This window comes from Bufo gargarizans, chromosome 5, assembly GCF_014858855.1.
Source record: "Bufo gargarizans isolate SCDJY-AF-19 chromosome 5, ASM1485885v1, whole genome shotgun sequence".
NCBI lineage: Eukaryota > Metazoa > Chordata > Amphibia > Anura > Bufonidae > Bufo > Bufo gargarizans.
The window spans coordinates 21,695,733-21,709,555 of record NC_058084.1 but is presented as its reverse complement, the minus strand read 5'-3'; the positions used below and the strand labels follow the sequence as shown (position 1 = coordinate 21,709,555).

At 47.6% G+C, this 13,823-nt stretch overlaps 1 protein-coding gene across 1 annotated transcript in view; it reads left to right on the top strand.

Moving 5' to 3' along the window:
* The window catches only part of LOC122938623 (cytochrome P450 2F2-like), a 201,258-nt gene extending 187,686 nt beyond the window's left edge, over positions 1-13,572 (top strand). The window contains exon 9 of the mRNA XM_044294272.1: positions 13,291-13,572. Coding sequence (XP_044150207.1) covers positions 13,291-13,484 — 194 coding nt within the window. The 3' untranslated portion in view covers positions 13,485-13,572. The remainder of the gene's footprint in view (positions 1-13,290) is intronic.
* Positions 13,573-13,823: the final 251 nt, after the last annotated feature.

Genomic DNA, 13,823 nt, shown 5'->3' with positions numbered 1-13,823 from the left:
ACGGATCCATGGATACATGGATCGGATCCACAAAAGACATGCGGACGTCTGAATGGAGCCTTACAGGGGGGTTATCAATGACAGGGGGTGATCAGGGTGATCACCCCCCTGTCACTGATCACCCCCCCTGTAAGGCTCCATTCAGACATCCGCATGATTTTTTACGGATCCATGGATACATGGATCGGATCCACAAAACACATGCGGACGTCTGAATGGAGCCTTACAGGGGGTGGTGATCAGGGAGTGTATATGGGTGATCACCCGCCTGTCATTGATCACCCCCTGTAAGGCTCCATTCAGACGTCCGCATGTGTTTTGCGGATCCGATCCATGTATCCATGGATCCGTAAAAATCATGCGGACGTCTGAATGGAGCCTTACAGGGGGGTGATCAATGACAGGGGGGTGATCAATGACAGGGGGTGATCAGGGAGTGTATATGGGTGATCACCCGCCTGTCATTGATCACCCCCCTGTAAGGCTCCATTTAGACGTCCGTATGCGTTTTGCGGATCCGATCCATGTATCCGTGGATCCGTAAAAATCATACGGACGTCTGAACGGAGCCTGACAGGGGGGTGATCAATGACAGGGCGGTGATCAATGACAGGGGGGTGATCAGGGAGTTTATATGGGGTGATCATGGGTGATCAGGGGTTTATAAGGGGTTAATAAGTGACGGGGGGGGGGGGGTGTAGTGTAGTGTGGTGTTTGGTGCGACTGTACTGACCTACCTGAGTCCTCTGGTGGTCGATCCTAACAAAAGGGACCACCAGAGGACCAGGTAGGAGGTATATTAGACGCTGTTATGAAAACAGCGTCTAATATACCTGTTAGGGGTTAAAAAATTCGGATCTCCAGCCTGCCAGCGAACGATCGCCGCTGGCATGCTGGAGATCCACTCGCTTACCTTCCTTTCCTGTGAGCGCGCGCGCCTGTGTGCGCGCGTTCACAGGAAATCTCGCGTCTCGCGAGATGACGCGTATATGCGTGACTGTGCGCCAGCCTGCCACCTCCGGAACGCACTTGTGCGTTAGGCGGTCCGGAGGTGGTTAAAGAGACAATTCTGAACACCAACTGTCCAAGGATTGTGGCATTAGGATTCCCACCCCTCACCAGTATATTTTTTATGTATTGGTACCAATTATTTTTTATCGTATTTTAGTGTATGAATTATATGCGATTGGAATTGTTTCATTTATTGGACGCAGCAGGTCCTACTGTATTAAATATATCCCTATATCCTATGGTCCAAGTGTTGTGAGTGCTCACTCCTCTTCTTTTTTCCATTATTCATATTATTTTGGGGTCGGGCACCCAAGTTGTGAGTTAGCAGCCCCCGTCATAGCCACACGGTGAGAGCCAACCACCCAACTATTTTTACTACATCACAGGGGTTGTCTGCTGATTGGCTCCATGCATGGCATTGTGGGTGATCCCTCGTTCCCTGAGTTCTTTGCTCCATGTTCTAACACGTGCAGCAGCCAAAAATGGGATTCGTTACCACGAAGCGTGAGGAAATTCGGATTCGATGTGAATAGAATTTTTCCTAAAATTCATATCGAATTCCACTTCGTCAACTTTGATTCGCTCATCTCCAATGGTGGCCCTAAGTCCTTGTTCACAGTTCGCTCCTTCATTAACAGTTCATTAACCCGCCCATTGAAATTTGTGAGTTCCGTGAGGTGCGGAATGTTCCCCATCTTGTTGAAAATAAAATGATGAATGAAACCAAGCTTCGTCCGTCATGAAGTACAGCAATGGGTCCAAAGGTATTTCATTAATCATAGTCAGCAACCAAGTCCAGTAATTTGCGCTTTTAGTTTTGTCAGACTCAGTTCCTCTACACACGTTATTCGTTACGGTTTCAGGTTCAGAGATTTCTGCACTCACTGACTCACTGTCATATGTGATACACCAACTTGCTGAGACAGTCATCGAGTTGATTTTTGGGGCTACTTGCAATCCTCTGCTGAATTTCATGCCGTCCTGATTGAAGGAGGCCTTGGTTTCTTCATGTTTGCAACAGAGCCAGATTGATGCCATTTCCGAACCAGACTCCGAATACAACATTTAGATAATGTTTTTTTTCTTGGGTACATGTCGGCAAAGGTCTCCTGTATTTTCTTTAGTCGATCTGCTTAGCAAATAGCCTTCAACAATCACTATTTGCTGTTCCGGGGAGAACACCATCTTAGTTTCACATAGAAACCAATCAGAGCTTTGCTTACAGTTCCTACAGGGCTCTGAAAAAATGGAAGCTGAAATCTGAAATCTGATTTGGAGATATTGGAGGCGGGCTACTTTTTCTGTCAGGTTTAGCTATGCTGTTATATGAAAACCTGTATGTGTCTAGAAAAACTGCTGCGTCATTGCCACTGAGTATCATTGAAGCTCTAATGCAAGTCTATGAGAGACAGGAATTGTAACATTGCATTTGTTTGAGCTGAGTTTCTCCACTCCACCCCTACCACTAAAAGGTTCTAGTTCAGCTGGAAACTTTATATAATGAGAGCAGTCAGAGCCCTTAGTATTCTGAAGTTAGGGAACGGTGCTTAGAAGAGGAGACTCTGCCAGACTACTGAGTGACCAGAAGAAGATGCTGAGACAGGGATACTCTGCCACAGACCCTCGATCATCAGCGTTTGTCCAGGGTACCAGCCTTCTGAGAGAGAGAGAAAGAGGGACAACTGAGGCCTTTCCTCGGAATCAAACCCTTCTGCCCAGGCGGAGACTGGAGAAGCCAGCCCAATGTCTGGCCTGTAATGTTTTGCACCTGAATTCCTCCATAAAGAAGCACACTGGTTTTCTGCAGACCTTGACTCTCTGGATTTATATCCTATTGGGGTTCAACACACCTTACCATCCCTTCTGGAGAGCAGCAACATGTGGTGACACCTTGACGGGGACCCAGAGTAGCGTTGGGGCTACCCCAAACCTGCCCACTGCAAAGGCAAAAGCGGTCAGTTTGCTGACTGGCTTCAGCCTGGTGGGGCACATGGAAAGACTGCTCCATCATGGTGAGAAGACTGAACTGGCTGCTATTGCTGCTACTGCTGTTTAGTGTTCAGCACGAATATTCGAATAGCAAATTTTTATCGTGAATATCGCCACTTTGAGAATTTGCAAATATTTAGAATATAGTGCTATATATTCGTTATATCGAATATTCGCCATTTTATCCATCAGAACACATGATTCCTCTCTGCTTCTTCCTTGTGGGCCAATGAGAAGGAAGCAATGTCAAGTTCACAACAATGCTGCACCAATCAGTAATATGTAGTCAGACCTGCTAAAATGTGAAGTTGCCGATTAGCGCAATCGCAAATATATTGGAGCACTTGATTATATCTGCATATAAAGCCGTGCCGTGCCGTGCCAACCATTTTATCCAGTCTCAGGAAACTTATACCAGCTTGAAAAATGAAGCCAAAGTGACCCACGCCTGAATTTCATGTTACGAATTCGCATTATGCGATTTTTATCATTGCCGATTTTTCGAATTAAGTAAAATAATCTCAAATTCTCCAAATTCGTGAATATATGACGAATATTCTACAAAATATTAGTGAAATATTGCAAATCTGAATATAGCCCCTGCCACTTATCACTACTGCTGCTCATGGCAGCCGGGGGGGGGGGGAGACGACTCTGTGGGGGACTGTCACGGAAGGTGTACAGGAAACAAGACAACACAAAATGAATATATGACTCACTGGATCCAAAACTAAGGAACAAAAAGGGACCCCTGCATCAGACCTGGCACTCTCCCTGACTGCTCAGCCTATGCGAAAATCCCAATGGTTGATGGTCACATATCCTCGTACCTCGACTGTATAACACCTGAACACCCTATAATAGTGAGGGGACACGACCACCGGCTCCCTACACTAGACACGGAGGGAGTCAGGGTCACCTGGGATCCAGCAAACAGAAAAACACAAAAGAATGCACAACACTTATTTTGTAGAAGACTGGGAAATAGGATCAGCATGCACACACACTCCAGGAAGTTGTATAAACCGCACACTAATGCACTATGGGGAGGAATTTAAAGGGATGCAATCAGTCCAACTACATGACAGCTGAGAGAGGCTAACGAGATGAGGAACTGAAAGAAAAGCAAAGGAAGCTCAAGGAGGAGGTTCTGAAAGGCATCTGTCAGAGCTTCTCAGATGTCTGGTGGTGACAGTACCCCTCCCTCTACGAGTGGACTCCGGACAATCAGAGCCCACCTTCTCAGGATGGGACCTATGGAAAGCCCTGATGAGACGAGTGGCATTAATGTCCGTCACTGGGACCCACATCCTCTCCTCAGGACCATAACCCTCCCAATGAGTGAGGTACTGGAGAGAACCGCGGACAACACGAGAATCCACAATCCTAGAGACCTGAAATTCAAGATTACCATCAACCATAATCGGAGGAGGAGGCAAAGACGAGGATACAATGGGTTGAACATAAGGTTTTAATAAGGACTTGTGAAAAACATTATGGATCTTCCAAGTCTGAGGAAGATCAAGACGGTAGGCAACAGGATTGATGACAGACAAGATTTTGTAAGGCCCAATAAACTTAGGACCCAACTTCCAGGAAGGAACCTTCAATTTGATATTCTTGGTAGACAACCACACCAGATCACCAACATTCAGGTCCGGACCAGGCACACGTCTCTTATCTGCCACACGCTTATATCTCTCACTCATGCTCTTTAGATTATCCTGAATCTTTTGCCAAATAGATGACAAAGACGAGGAGAATCTGTCCTCATCAGGTAAACCAGAAGACCCCTCTCCCGAGAATGTCCCAAACTGCGGATGAAACCCATATGCACCAAAAAATGGTGACTTATCAGAGGACTCCTGACAATGGTTATTTAAAGCAAACTCAGCAAGGGACAAAAAAGAACACCAATTCTCCTAAATCTACGCCACAAAACAGCGCAGATATGTCTCCAGATTCTGATTGACGCGCTCTGTCTGGCCATTCGACTGCAGGTGGAAAGCAGAAGATAATGACAACCGAACCCCCAAGCGAGAACAGAAAGCCTTCCAGAATCTGGAAACAAACTGCGTGCCCCTATCAGAGACTATGTCTGAAGGAATACCATGCAATTTGACAATGTGATCAATAAATGCCTGCGCAAGCGTCTTAGCATTGGGAATGCCAGGAAAAGGGATGAAATGCACCATTTTGCTAAAACGGTCCACCACCACCAGAATCACAGTCTTCCCCGAGGAACGAGGCAGGTCCGTTATGAAGTCCATGGACAGTTGTGTCCAAGGACGGGAAGGAATGGGTAAGGGAAGGAGAGGACCTGATGGCCGTGAATGAGGGACTTTGGCACGAGCGCAAGTCTCACAGGCTGCCACAAAACCCTCAACCGACTTACGAAGCGCCGGCCACCAGAATCTCCGAGCGATGAGATCCACTGTGGCTCTTGCCCCCGGGTGCCCAGCAAGGACCGTATCGTGGTGTTCCTTAAAAATCTTGTGTCTTAAAGCGAGAGGCACAACCTCCCAGGAGGACAAAGATCAGGAGCCTCTGACTGGGCTACCTGCACCTCTGCGTCTAATTCAGGATAAAGAGCAGAGACCACCACACCTTCAGCCAAAATGGGACCCGGGTCTTCAAAATTCCCACCTCCCAGAAAACAACGTGACAGGGCATCTGCCTTCACATTCTTAACCCCAGGGCGGAACGTGACAACAAAATTAAACCTTGAAAAGAACAAAGACCATCTGGCCTGTCTCGGGTTCAGACGCTTGGCTGACTCCAAGTAGGCCAGATTTTTATGGTCAGTAAACACGGTAATAGAGTGTCTGGCTCCCTCTAGCCAATGGCGCCATTCCTCAAAAGCCAAATTGATGGCCAACAACTCCCTATCTCCCACATCGTAATTTCTCTCTGCGGAGTAGAGTTTCTTCGAGAAAAAGGCACACGGTCGCCATTTGGCAGAGAAGAAACCCCAGAAATGGAATTTCTGGAACCGCAAACACACATTTTTCTGTTTTGCGTATAATTTATTCTCCCGCAGGATGAGCAAGACCTGATGTAAGTGTTCCTTATGAGTTTTGAAATCAGGAGAAAAAATCAAAATGTCATCCAAATACACTAATACAAATTTTCCCATTAAATGATAAAAAATGCTGTTCACAAAATGCTGAAAAACGGCTGGGGCATTCATCAAACCAAAAGGCATAACCAAATTCTCAAAATGGCCCTCAGGGGTATTGAAGGCCGTCTTCCATTCGCCTCCTTCTCTGACACTGACCAGGTTGTATGCCCCTCTTAGATCTAATTTGGAAAAAACTTTAGCCCCAACAATCTGGTTAAACAGGTCCGGGATCAGAGGAAGCGGATAAGGGTCACGAATAGTGATACTGTTCAGCTCCCTGAAATCCAGACAAGGTCTTAAAGAAAAATCCTTTTTCTTAACAAAGAAAAAACCAGCGGCAACAGGTGACTTCGAGGGTTGTATGTGTCCTTTTCTCAGACTCTCAGAGATATAAGCACCCTGGCAGGCAGGACAAAACGGGAACTAAAAGCAAACGGAAAACCTTCAATTTCCGCCTCAACCCTGCCAAAAGTAACAGATGGAACATTTTTAAAGGATTTTTTCCTTTTTGTTTCTTTATTACTCCCCAAAAACTGCCTGAATCTCCTAGAGGGACAAACATTTGCCAAATGATTTATACCTCCACAACAAAAACAAACCTTCCCATGCGAACTGAATCTTCTATTGTCAGGGGCAATCAACCTCAGCTGCATGGGCTCCTGCTCAGAAAGGGTTGACAGCGACTGAGACCCCTGCGCACAGAATGAGACCGCTGCACTGTCCTGGGATTGAGTATGACAGGAAGGAGTGATCTCTCCTCTCTCTCTAAGACGCCTGTCAATGCGAACAGCCTGAGACATAGCAGAGTCCAAGGCGATAGGCCTCTCATGAAAGGCAAATGCATCTTTCAATCCCTCTGAAAGACCATGGCAAAATTGACTTCGGAGTGCAGCATCATTCCAACCAGTATCAGCTGCCCATCTCCGAAATTCTGAGCAGTATAACTCTGCGGATTGTTTACCCTGGCATAACAGACGTAGTCTAGACTCAGCCAAAGCAATACGATCCGGATCATCATATATCTGACCCAGGGCTAAAAAGAATTCATCCACTGAACGGAGGGGCCGTGGCCCCCACCGGCAGCGAAAAGGCCCAAGACTGAGCGTTATCCCTGAGCAGCGATATAATGATCCCCACCCTCCGTTCCTCATCACCAGAGGAATGGGGAAGAAGGCGAAAATGGAGTTTGCAAGCCTCTCTGAAACGCACAAAATTCTCACTACCCCCGGAGAACGTATCCGGGAGCGAGATGGTAGGCTCAGAACAAACTCCATGAACGCTAGCTGAACCGGTCACTTGAAACTGAGAAAGAGTCTTACGGAGATCTGCTACCTCCAATGAAAGACCCTGCAAGCGTTTAGTCAAAAGTGAAACCGGATCCATGCTTGAGACTGTTTTGGCGGTTTATAATGTCACGGAAGGTGTACAGGAAACAAGACAACACAAAATGAATATATGACTCACTGGATCCAAAACTAAGGAACAAAAAGGGAGACCCCTGCATCAGACCTGGCACTCTCCCTGACTGCTCAGCCTATGCGAAAATCCCAATGGTAGATGATCGCATATCCTCGTACCTCGACTGTATAACACCTGAACACCCTATAATAGTGAGGGGACACGACCACCTGCTCCCTACACTAGACACGGAGGGAGTCAGGGTCACCTGGGATCCAGCAAACAGAAAAACACAAAAGAATGCACAACACTTATCTTGTAGAAGACTGGGAAATAGGATCAGCATGCACACACACTCCAGGAAGTTGTATAAACCGCACACTAATGCACTATGGGGAGGAATTTAAAGGGATGCAATCAGTCCAACTACATGACAGCTGAGAGAGGCTAACGAGATGAGGAACTGAAAGCAAAACAAAGGAAGCTCAAGGAGGAGGTTCTGAAAGGCATCTGTCAGAGCTTCTCAGATGTCTGGTGGTGAAAGGGACAGATAGAGGCCTCCCTTTCAAAAGCTGTGGCAAGCTGCGTACACAGTGTTTCCTGGTAATAACTTTATTTGTCCTCCTTTTATGTGAGAGGAAACATTCCCCAATTTTGACCAGATAGCAAGGGTCTAAAGACATGGCTGTCCAGTAATCATCAGATTGCTTGATATCAGCAATATGCTTGTCACTATGCAAGCAAGCATACAGGTTACCATTCTGGAGCCAGTTCTTTTCAGCTCTGCGATTGAGACAATTGTCCTGACTTGTGCCTTCATCATCATTGTCTTCTTGCTCCTCCTCTTGCAGTGGTAGCTCCTCATCCTACTTCTCCATGGCAAATTCCCTTTGTGTGTCTCTAACAGCTACAGAGGGTGAAAGCAAGATGCGTTAGCGTTAGTTGTTCATCCTCCGCCATCTTCCCCGATGCATAAATGTCAGTCTCTGTTCTAAGATAAATATGAGGGGGATAACATGCTTTATTAAGCAGCTGTCCCTGCTTACAAACTTTGTGGCTAGGGATGAGCGAACCCGAACTGTAAAGTTCGGGTTCGTACCGAATTTTGGGGTGTTCATGACACGGACCCGAAACCGGACATTTTCGTAAAATCCAGGTTCCAGCCAATTAACAAGCGTCATACTACTTGCCCCAAGAGGCCATCACAGTCATGCCTACTATTGGCATGGCTGTGATTGGCCAGTGCAGCATGTGACCCAGCCTCTATTTAAGCTGGAGTCACGTAGTGCCGCACGTCACTCTGCTCTGATCAGTGTAGGGAGAGGATGCAGCTGCTGCTGTTAGGGTGAGATTAGACAGGGATTTACTCAGCAAAAACACTTAATTCAGTGATCGATCTACAGCTGTGAATCATTCAACTTCTGCTAGTTAATTGCTCACTGTTTTTAGGCTGCCCAGAGCGTTTTTCTGTCACTTTTTTCTGGTGTGATCGGCGGCCATTTTGTGTATTGTGGTGCGCCATCACAAGCTGCCACCAAGTACATTTAACCAATAAGGTTTTTTTTTTTTTTTTTGCTATATCCTACATCAGGGGCTTGGCTGTGCTTACTATTTTATTGAGGGGTGAAATTCAATTGCCAAAATAGCAGTACCCTAAATCTGGTGTTTCAGCTGTGGCTAGCCAATTGTAATACTGTCTGCTGTCTGGCAAAGGATATATTTATTTCTGGGTTGAAATACAATTCCCAAATTAGCAATTCCCTAAATCAGTGGTTTCCCGCTGTAGCAGGCCAAGTTTAAAACTATCCATAAAGGGTATATTACATTGAAGGTGCTGGTAGGGTCATCCTCAATAACTTCACACACACGCTACCGTGCATTTCCAAGTCTAATTCTGTCAGTAAACCTATACCTGTCACCCAGCGCCTAAATACTAGGCCTACAATTTATATTCAGCTAAATCTGTTGTTACTGCTGTGCCTGTATTAGTGTAATACGGTACCTAAATAGATAGCCAGATAGTGTTAGGTGTCTGCCACAGCCACACGTCCTAGTGTACCAACTACCTCAGGTCCCAGTCGACACCAGAATTTACAGCGATATTTGGTGGGGCCCAATGCCGTTCTAAGGATGGTACGGCCTGAGTAGGTACAGGCATTAGTCAATTGGGTGGCCGACAGTGGATCCAGCACGTTCACATTATCTCCCACCCAGTCTTCTGCAGAAAGCGCACAGATGGCGCCTGAAAACCAAGCCCATCAGTCTGTCACATCACCCCCATGCATATAAGGGAAACTGTCTGAGCCTCTACTTATGCAGCAGTCTCTTATGCTGTTTGAAGACTCCGCTGGCAGGGTTTCCCAAGGGCATCCACCCAGCCCTTCCCCAGCGGTGGAAGACATAGAATGCACTGACGCACAACCACTTATGTTTCCTGATTATGAGGACATGGGAATACCACCTCAGCATGTCTCTGATGATGAAACACAGGTGCCAACTGCTGCATCTTTCTGCAGTGTGCAGACTGAACAGGAGGTCAGGGAGGTAGACTGGGTGGAAAACGATGCAGGGGACGATGAGGTCCTAGACCCCACATGGAATGAAGGTCGTGCCACAGACTTTCAGAGTTCGTAGGAAGAGGCAGTGGTGAGACCGAGCCAACAACGTATCAAAAGAGGGAGCAGTGGGCAAAAGCAGAACACCCGCCGCCAAGAGAGTCCACCTGCTACTGCCCACCTCCATCTGGGACCGAGCACCCCAAAGGCAGCTTCAAGGAGTTCCCTGGTGTGGCAGTTCTTCAAACAATGTGCTGACGATAAGACCCGAGTGGTTTGCACGCTGTGCCATCAGAGCCTGAAGCGAGGCATTAACGTTCTGAACCTTAGCACAACCTGCATGACCAGGCACCTGCATGCAAAGCATGAACTGCAGTGGAGTAAACACCTTAAAAACAAGGAACTCACTCAGGCTCCCCCTGCAACCTCTTCTGCTGCTGCCTCGACCTCTTCATCCGCCTCTGGAGGAACATTGGCACCTGCCGCCCAGCAAACAGAGGATGTACCAGCAACACCACCACCTCCGTCACCAAGATTCTCCACCATGTCACACGGAAGCGTTAAACTCTCAATCTCACAAACCTTTGAGAGAAAGTGTAAATTCCCACCTAGCCACCCTCGATCCCTGGCCCTGAATGCCAGCATTTCTAAACTACTGGCCTATGAAATGCTGTCATTCAGGCTGGTGGACACAGACAGCTTCAAACAGCTCATGTCGCTTGCTGTCCCACAGTATGTTGTTCCCAGCCACCACTACTTCTCCAAGAGAGCCGTGCCTTCCCTGCACAACCAAGTATCCGATAAAATCAAGTGTGCACTGCGCAACGCCATCTGTGGCAAGGTCCACCTAACCACAGATACGTGGGCCAGTAAGCACGGCCAGGGACGCTATATCTCCCTAACTGCACACTGGGTAAATGTAGTGGCAGCTGGGCCCCAGGCGGAGAGCTGTTTGGTGCAAGTCCTTCCGCCGCCAATGATCGCAGGGCAACATTCTTTGCCTCCTGTAGCCTCCTCCTCCTACTCGGCTTCCTCCTCCTCTTCTTCCACCTGCTCATCCAGTCAGCCACACACCTTCACCACCAACTTCAGCACAGCCCGGGGTAAACGTCAGCAGGCCATTCTGAAACTCATATGTTTGGGGGACAGGTCCCACACCGCACAGGATTTGTGGCGGGGTATAGAACAACAGACCGACGAGTGGTTGCTGCCGGTGAGCCTCAAAATCTCAATGCAGCTCTGGGACTAGCCGGTTTGATGCACATCCCTTGCCTGGCGCATGTGCTGAATTTGGTGGTGCAGAAGTTCATTCACAACTACCCCGACATGTCAGAGCTGCTGCATAAAGTGCGTGCCGTCTGTGCGCGCTTCCGGCTTTCACATCCTGCCGCTGCTCGCCTGTCTGCGCTACAGCGTAACTTCGGCCTTCCCGCTCACCGCCTCATATGCGATGTGCCCACCAGGTGGAACTCCACCTTGCACATGCTGGACAGACTGTGCGAGCTGCAGCAGGCCATAGTGGAGTTTCAGCTGCAGCACACACGGGTCAGTCGCACTGTGGAACAGCACCACTTCACCACCAATGACTGGGCCTCCATGCGAGACCTGTGTGCCCTGTTGCGCTGTTTCGAGTACTCCACCAACATGGCCAGTGGCGATGACGCCGTTATCAGCGTTACAATACCACTTCTATGTCTCCTTGAGAAAACACTTAGGGCGATGATGGAAGAGGAGGTGGCCCAGAAGGAGGAGGAGAAGGAGGAAGAGGGGTCATTTTTAGCACTTTCAGGCCAGTCTCTTCGAAGTGACTCAGAGGGAGGTTTTTTGCAACAGCAGAGGCCAGGTACAAATGTGGCCAGCCTGGGCCCACTACCGGAGGACGAGGAGGACGAGGATGAGGAGGAGGTGGAGGAGGATGAGGATGACGCATGTTCACAGCGGGGTGGCACCCAACGCAGCTCGGGCCCATCACTGGTGCGTGGCTGGGGGGAAACGCAGGACGATGACGATACGCCTCCCACAGAGGACAGCTTGTCCTTACCTCTGGGCAGCCTGGCACACATGAGCGACTACATGCTGCAGTGCCTGCGCAACGACAGCAGAGTTGCCCACATTTTAACGTGTGCGGACTACTGGGTTGCCACCCTGCTGGATCCCCGGTACAAAGACAATGTGCCCACCTTACTTCCTGTAAACTGTGTCACGGCCAGCTCCTCTGAGGGCAGGGTTAGCATGGCAGAGATGTGGAAAAGTTTTGTCACCACGCCACAGCTAACTGCACCACCACCTGATACGCAACGTGTTAGCAGGAGGCAACATTTCACTAACATGGTGGAACAGTACGTGTGCACACCCCTCCACGTACTGACTGATGGTTCGGCCCCATTCAACTTCTGGGTCTCCAAATTGTCCACGTGGCCAGAGCTAGCCTTTTATGCCTTGGAGGTGCTGGCCTGCCCGACGGCCAGCGTTTTGTCTGAACGTGTATTCAGCACGGCAGGAGGCGTCATTACAGACAAACTGCATTACATGATGCCACTGCAGGAATGGCATTATCAGTTAAGTTTAGAGGCACGGTCAGATTGGAACTCGAAAAATTCCCCTGTCATACATTCATGTGAAACAAGGACTACAGAGGTTGAAGGTACTATATAAATAAAACTAAAAATGTCTTCTGTATAGTAGACCATTGAAGAAGCCGAGCTGAGGCCCCTTAGCAGAACTTGGAATAGGGTTTCATTCAGATATCAGGTATCATGAGCAGAAGAGCGAGCAGACAATGTAAAGTGTGTTGCAGAGTATGATTGCTGGGTGCAGAGGAGTATCAGATCAAACTTTGAGGAGTAACAGGAACTGGGTTTTAATGGAACATGCGTGCAATACCAGAAGGTTACCTTACATGGTGACTGGCAGAGACAGGTAAAAAAAATCAGCCAGTTCACCTCAATGTACAGGAAATACATCATAGAAATGCACAGAGAGACCAAAGTGAGAATTAGTAACAGCGACATCTAGTGTTATAACTATGAACTGCAGTCAATCCAGCAATAGACTAAGCTGTAAGTTGTTGTATCTCCTACAAAGCGTAATCATTGTATAATAAGATCTACAACTTTCTATTATATTTCTCACCATTCTCAGAATGTCTGATTTGCTGGTGAGGAATTGAAGCCCAAATGATCTGATTACTTAAATGCAGTTGTGTTATTCTTCTAGGAAAGCGAGTTTGTCTTGGAGAGAACCTGGTCCGCATGGAGCTCTTCCTGTTCTTCACCTCTCTGCTCCAGAAATTCACCCTCACTCTTCCTCCGGGGACAGAACCTCAGGACTCAAAATTGTTGAAGCTTAACAAGTATCAAATCATTGAAACAGGGGAGATCTGCGCCGAACCTCGTACCTTCTCCAAGTGACCCCCGGCTGTCCAGCAGCAGAAAAAAATTATAAAAATAACAGCTTTGAAAATGTGACAATTTACGGAATAAAACATGTTAAAATTAATGAGTGAATTTCTTAAAATGTATTTCATATTTGTGTAATAAATCATTTGGAAGATTCAAAACTGCTGTAATTGGCTTGAAAATTTTATTATGAAACTTCAAGGTCTCCTATAACTCAAACAGGTGCATCACAACAAACAACAACTCCCATCATGCACACTTACTCCACTATTCTTGTAACTCCCATAGAAGTGCAAGGAGGATTCTAGAAGACGTAGTTTCACAACAGCTGGAGTGTCGGAGGCTGCAGAT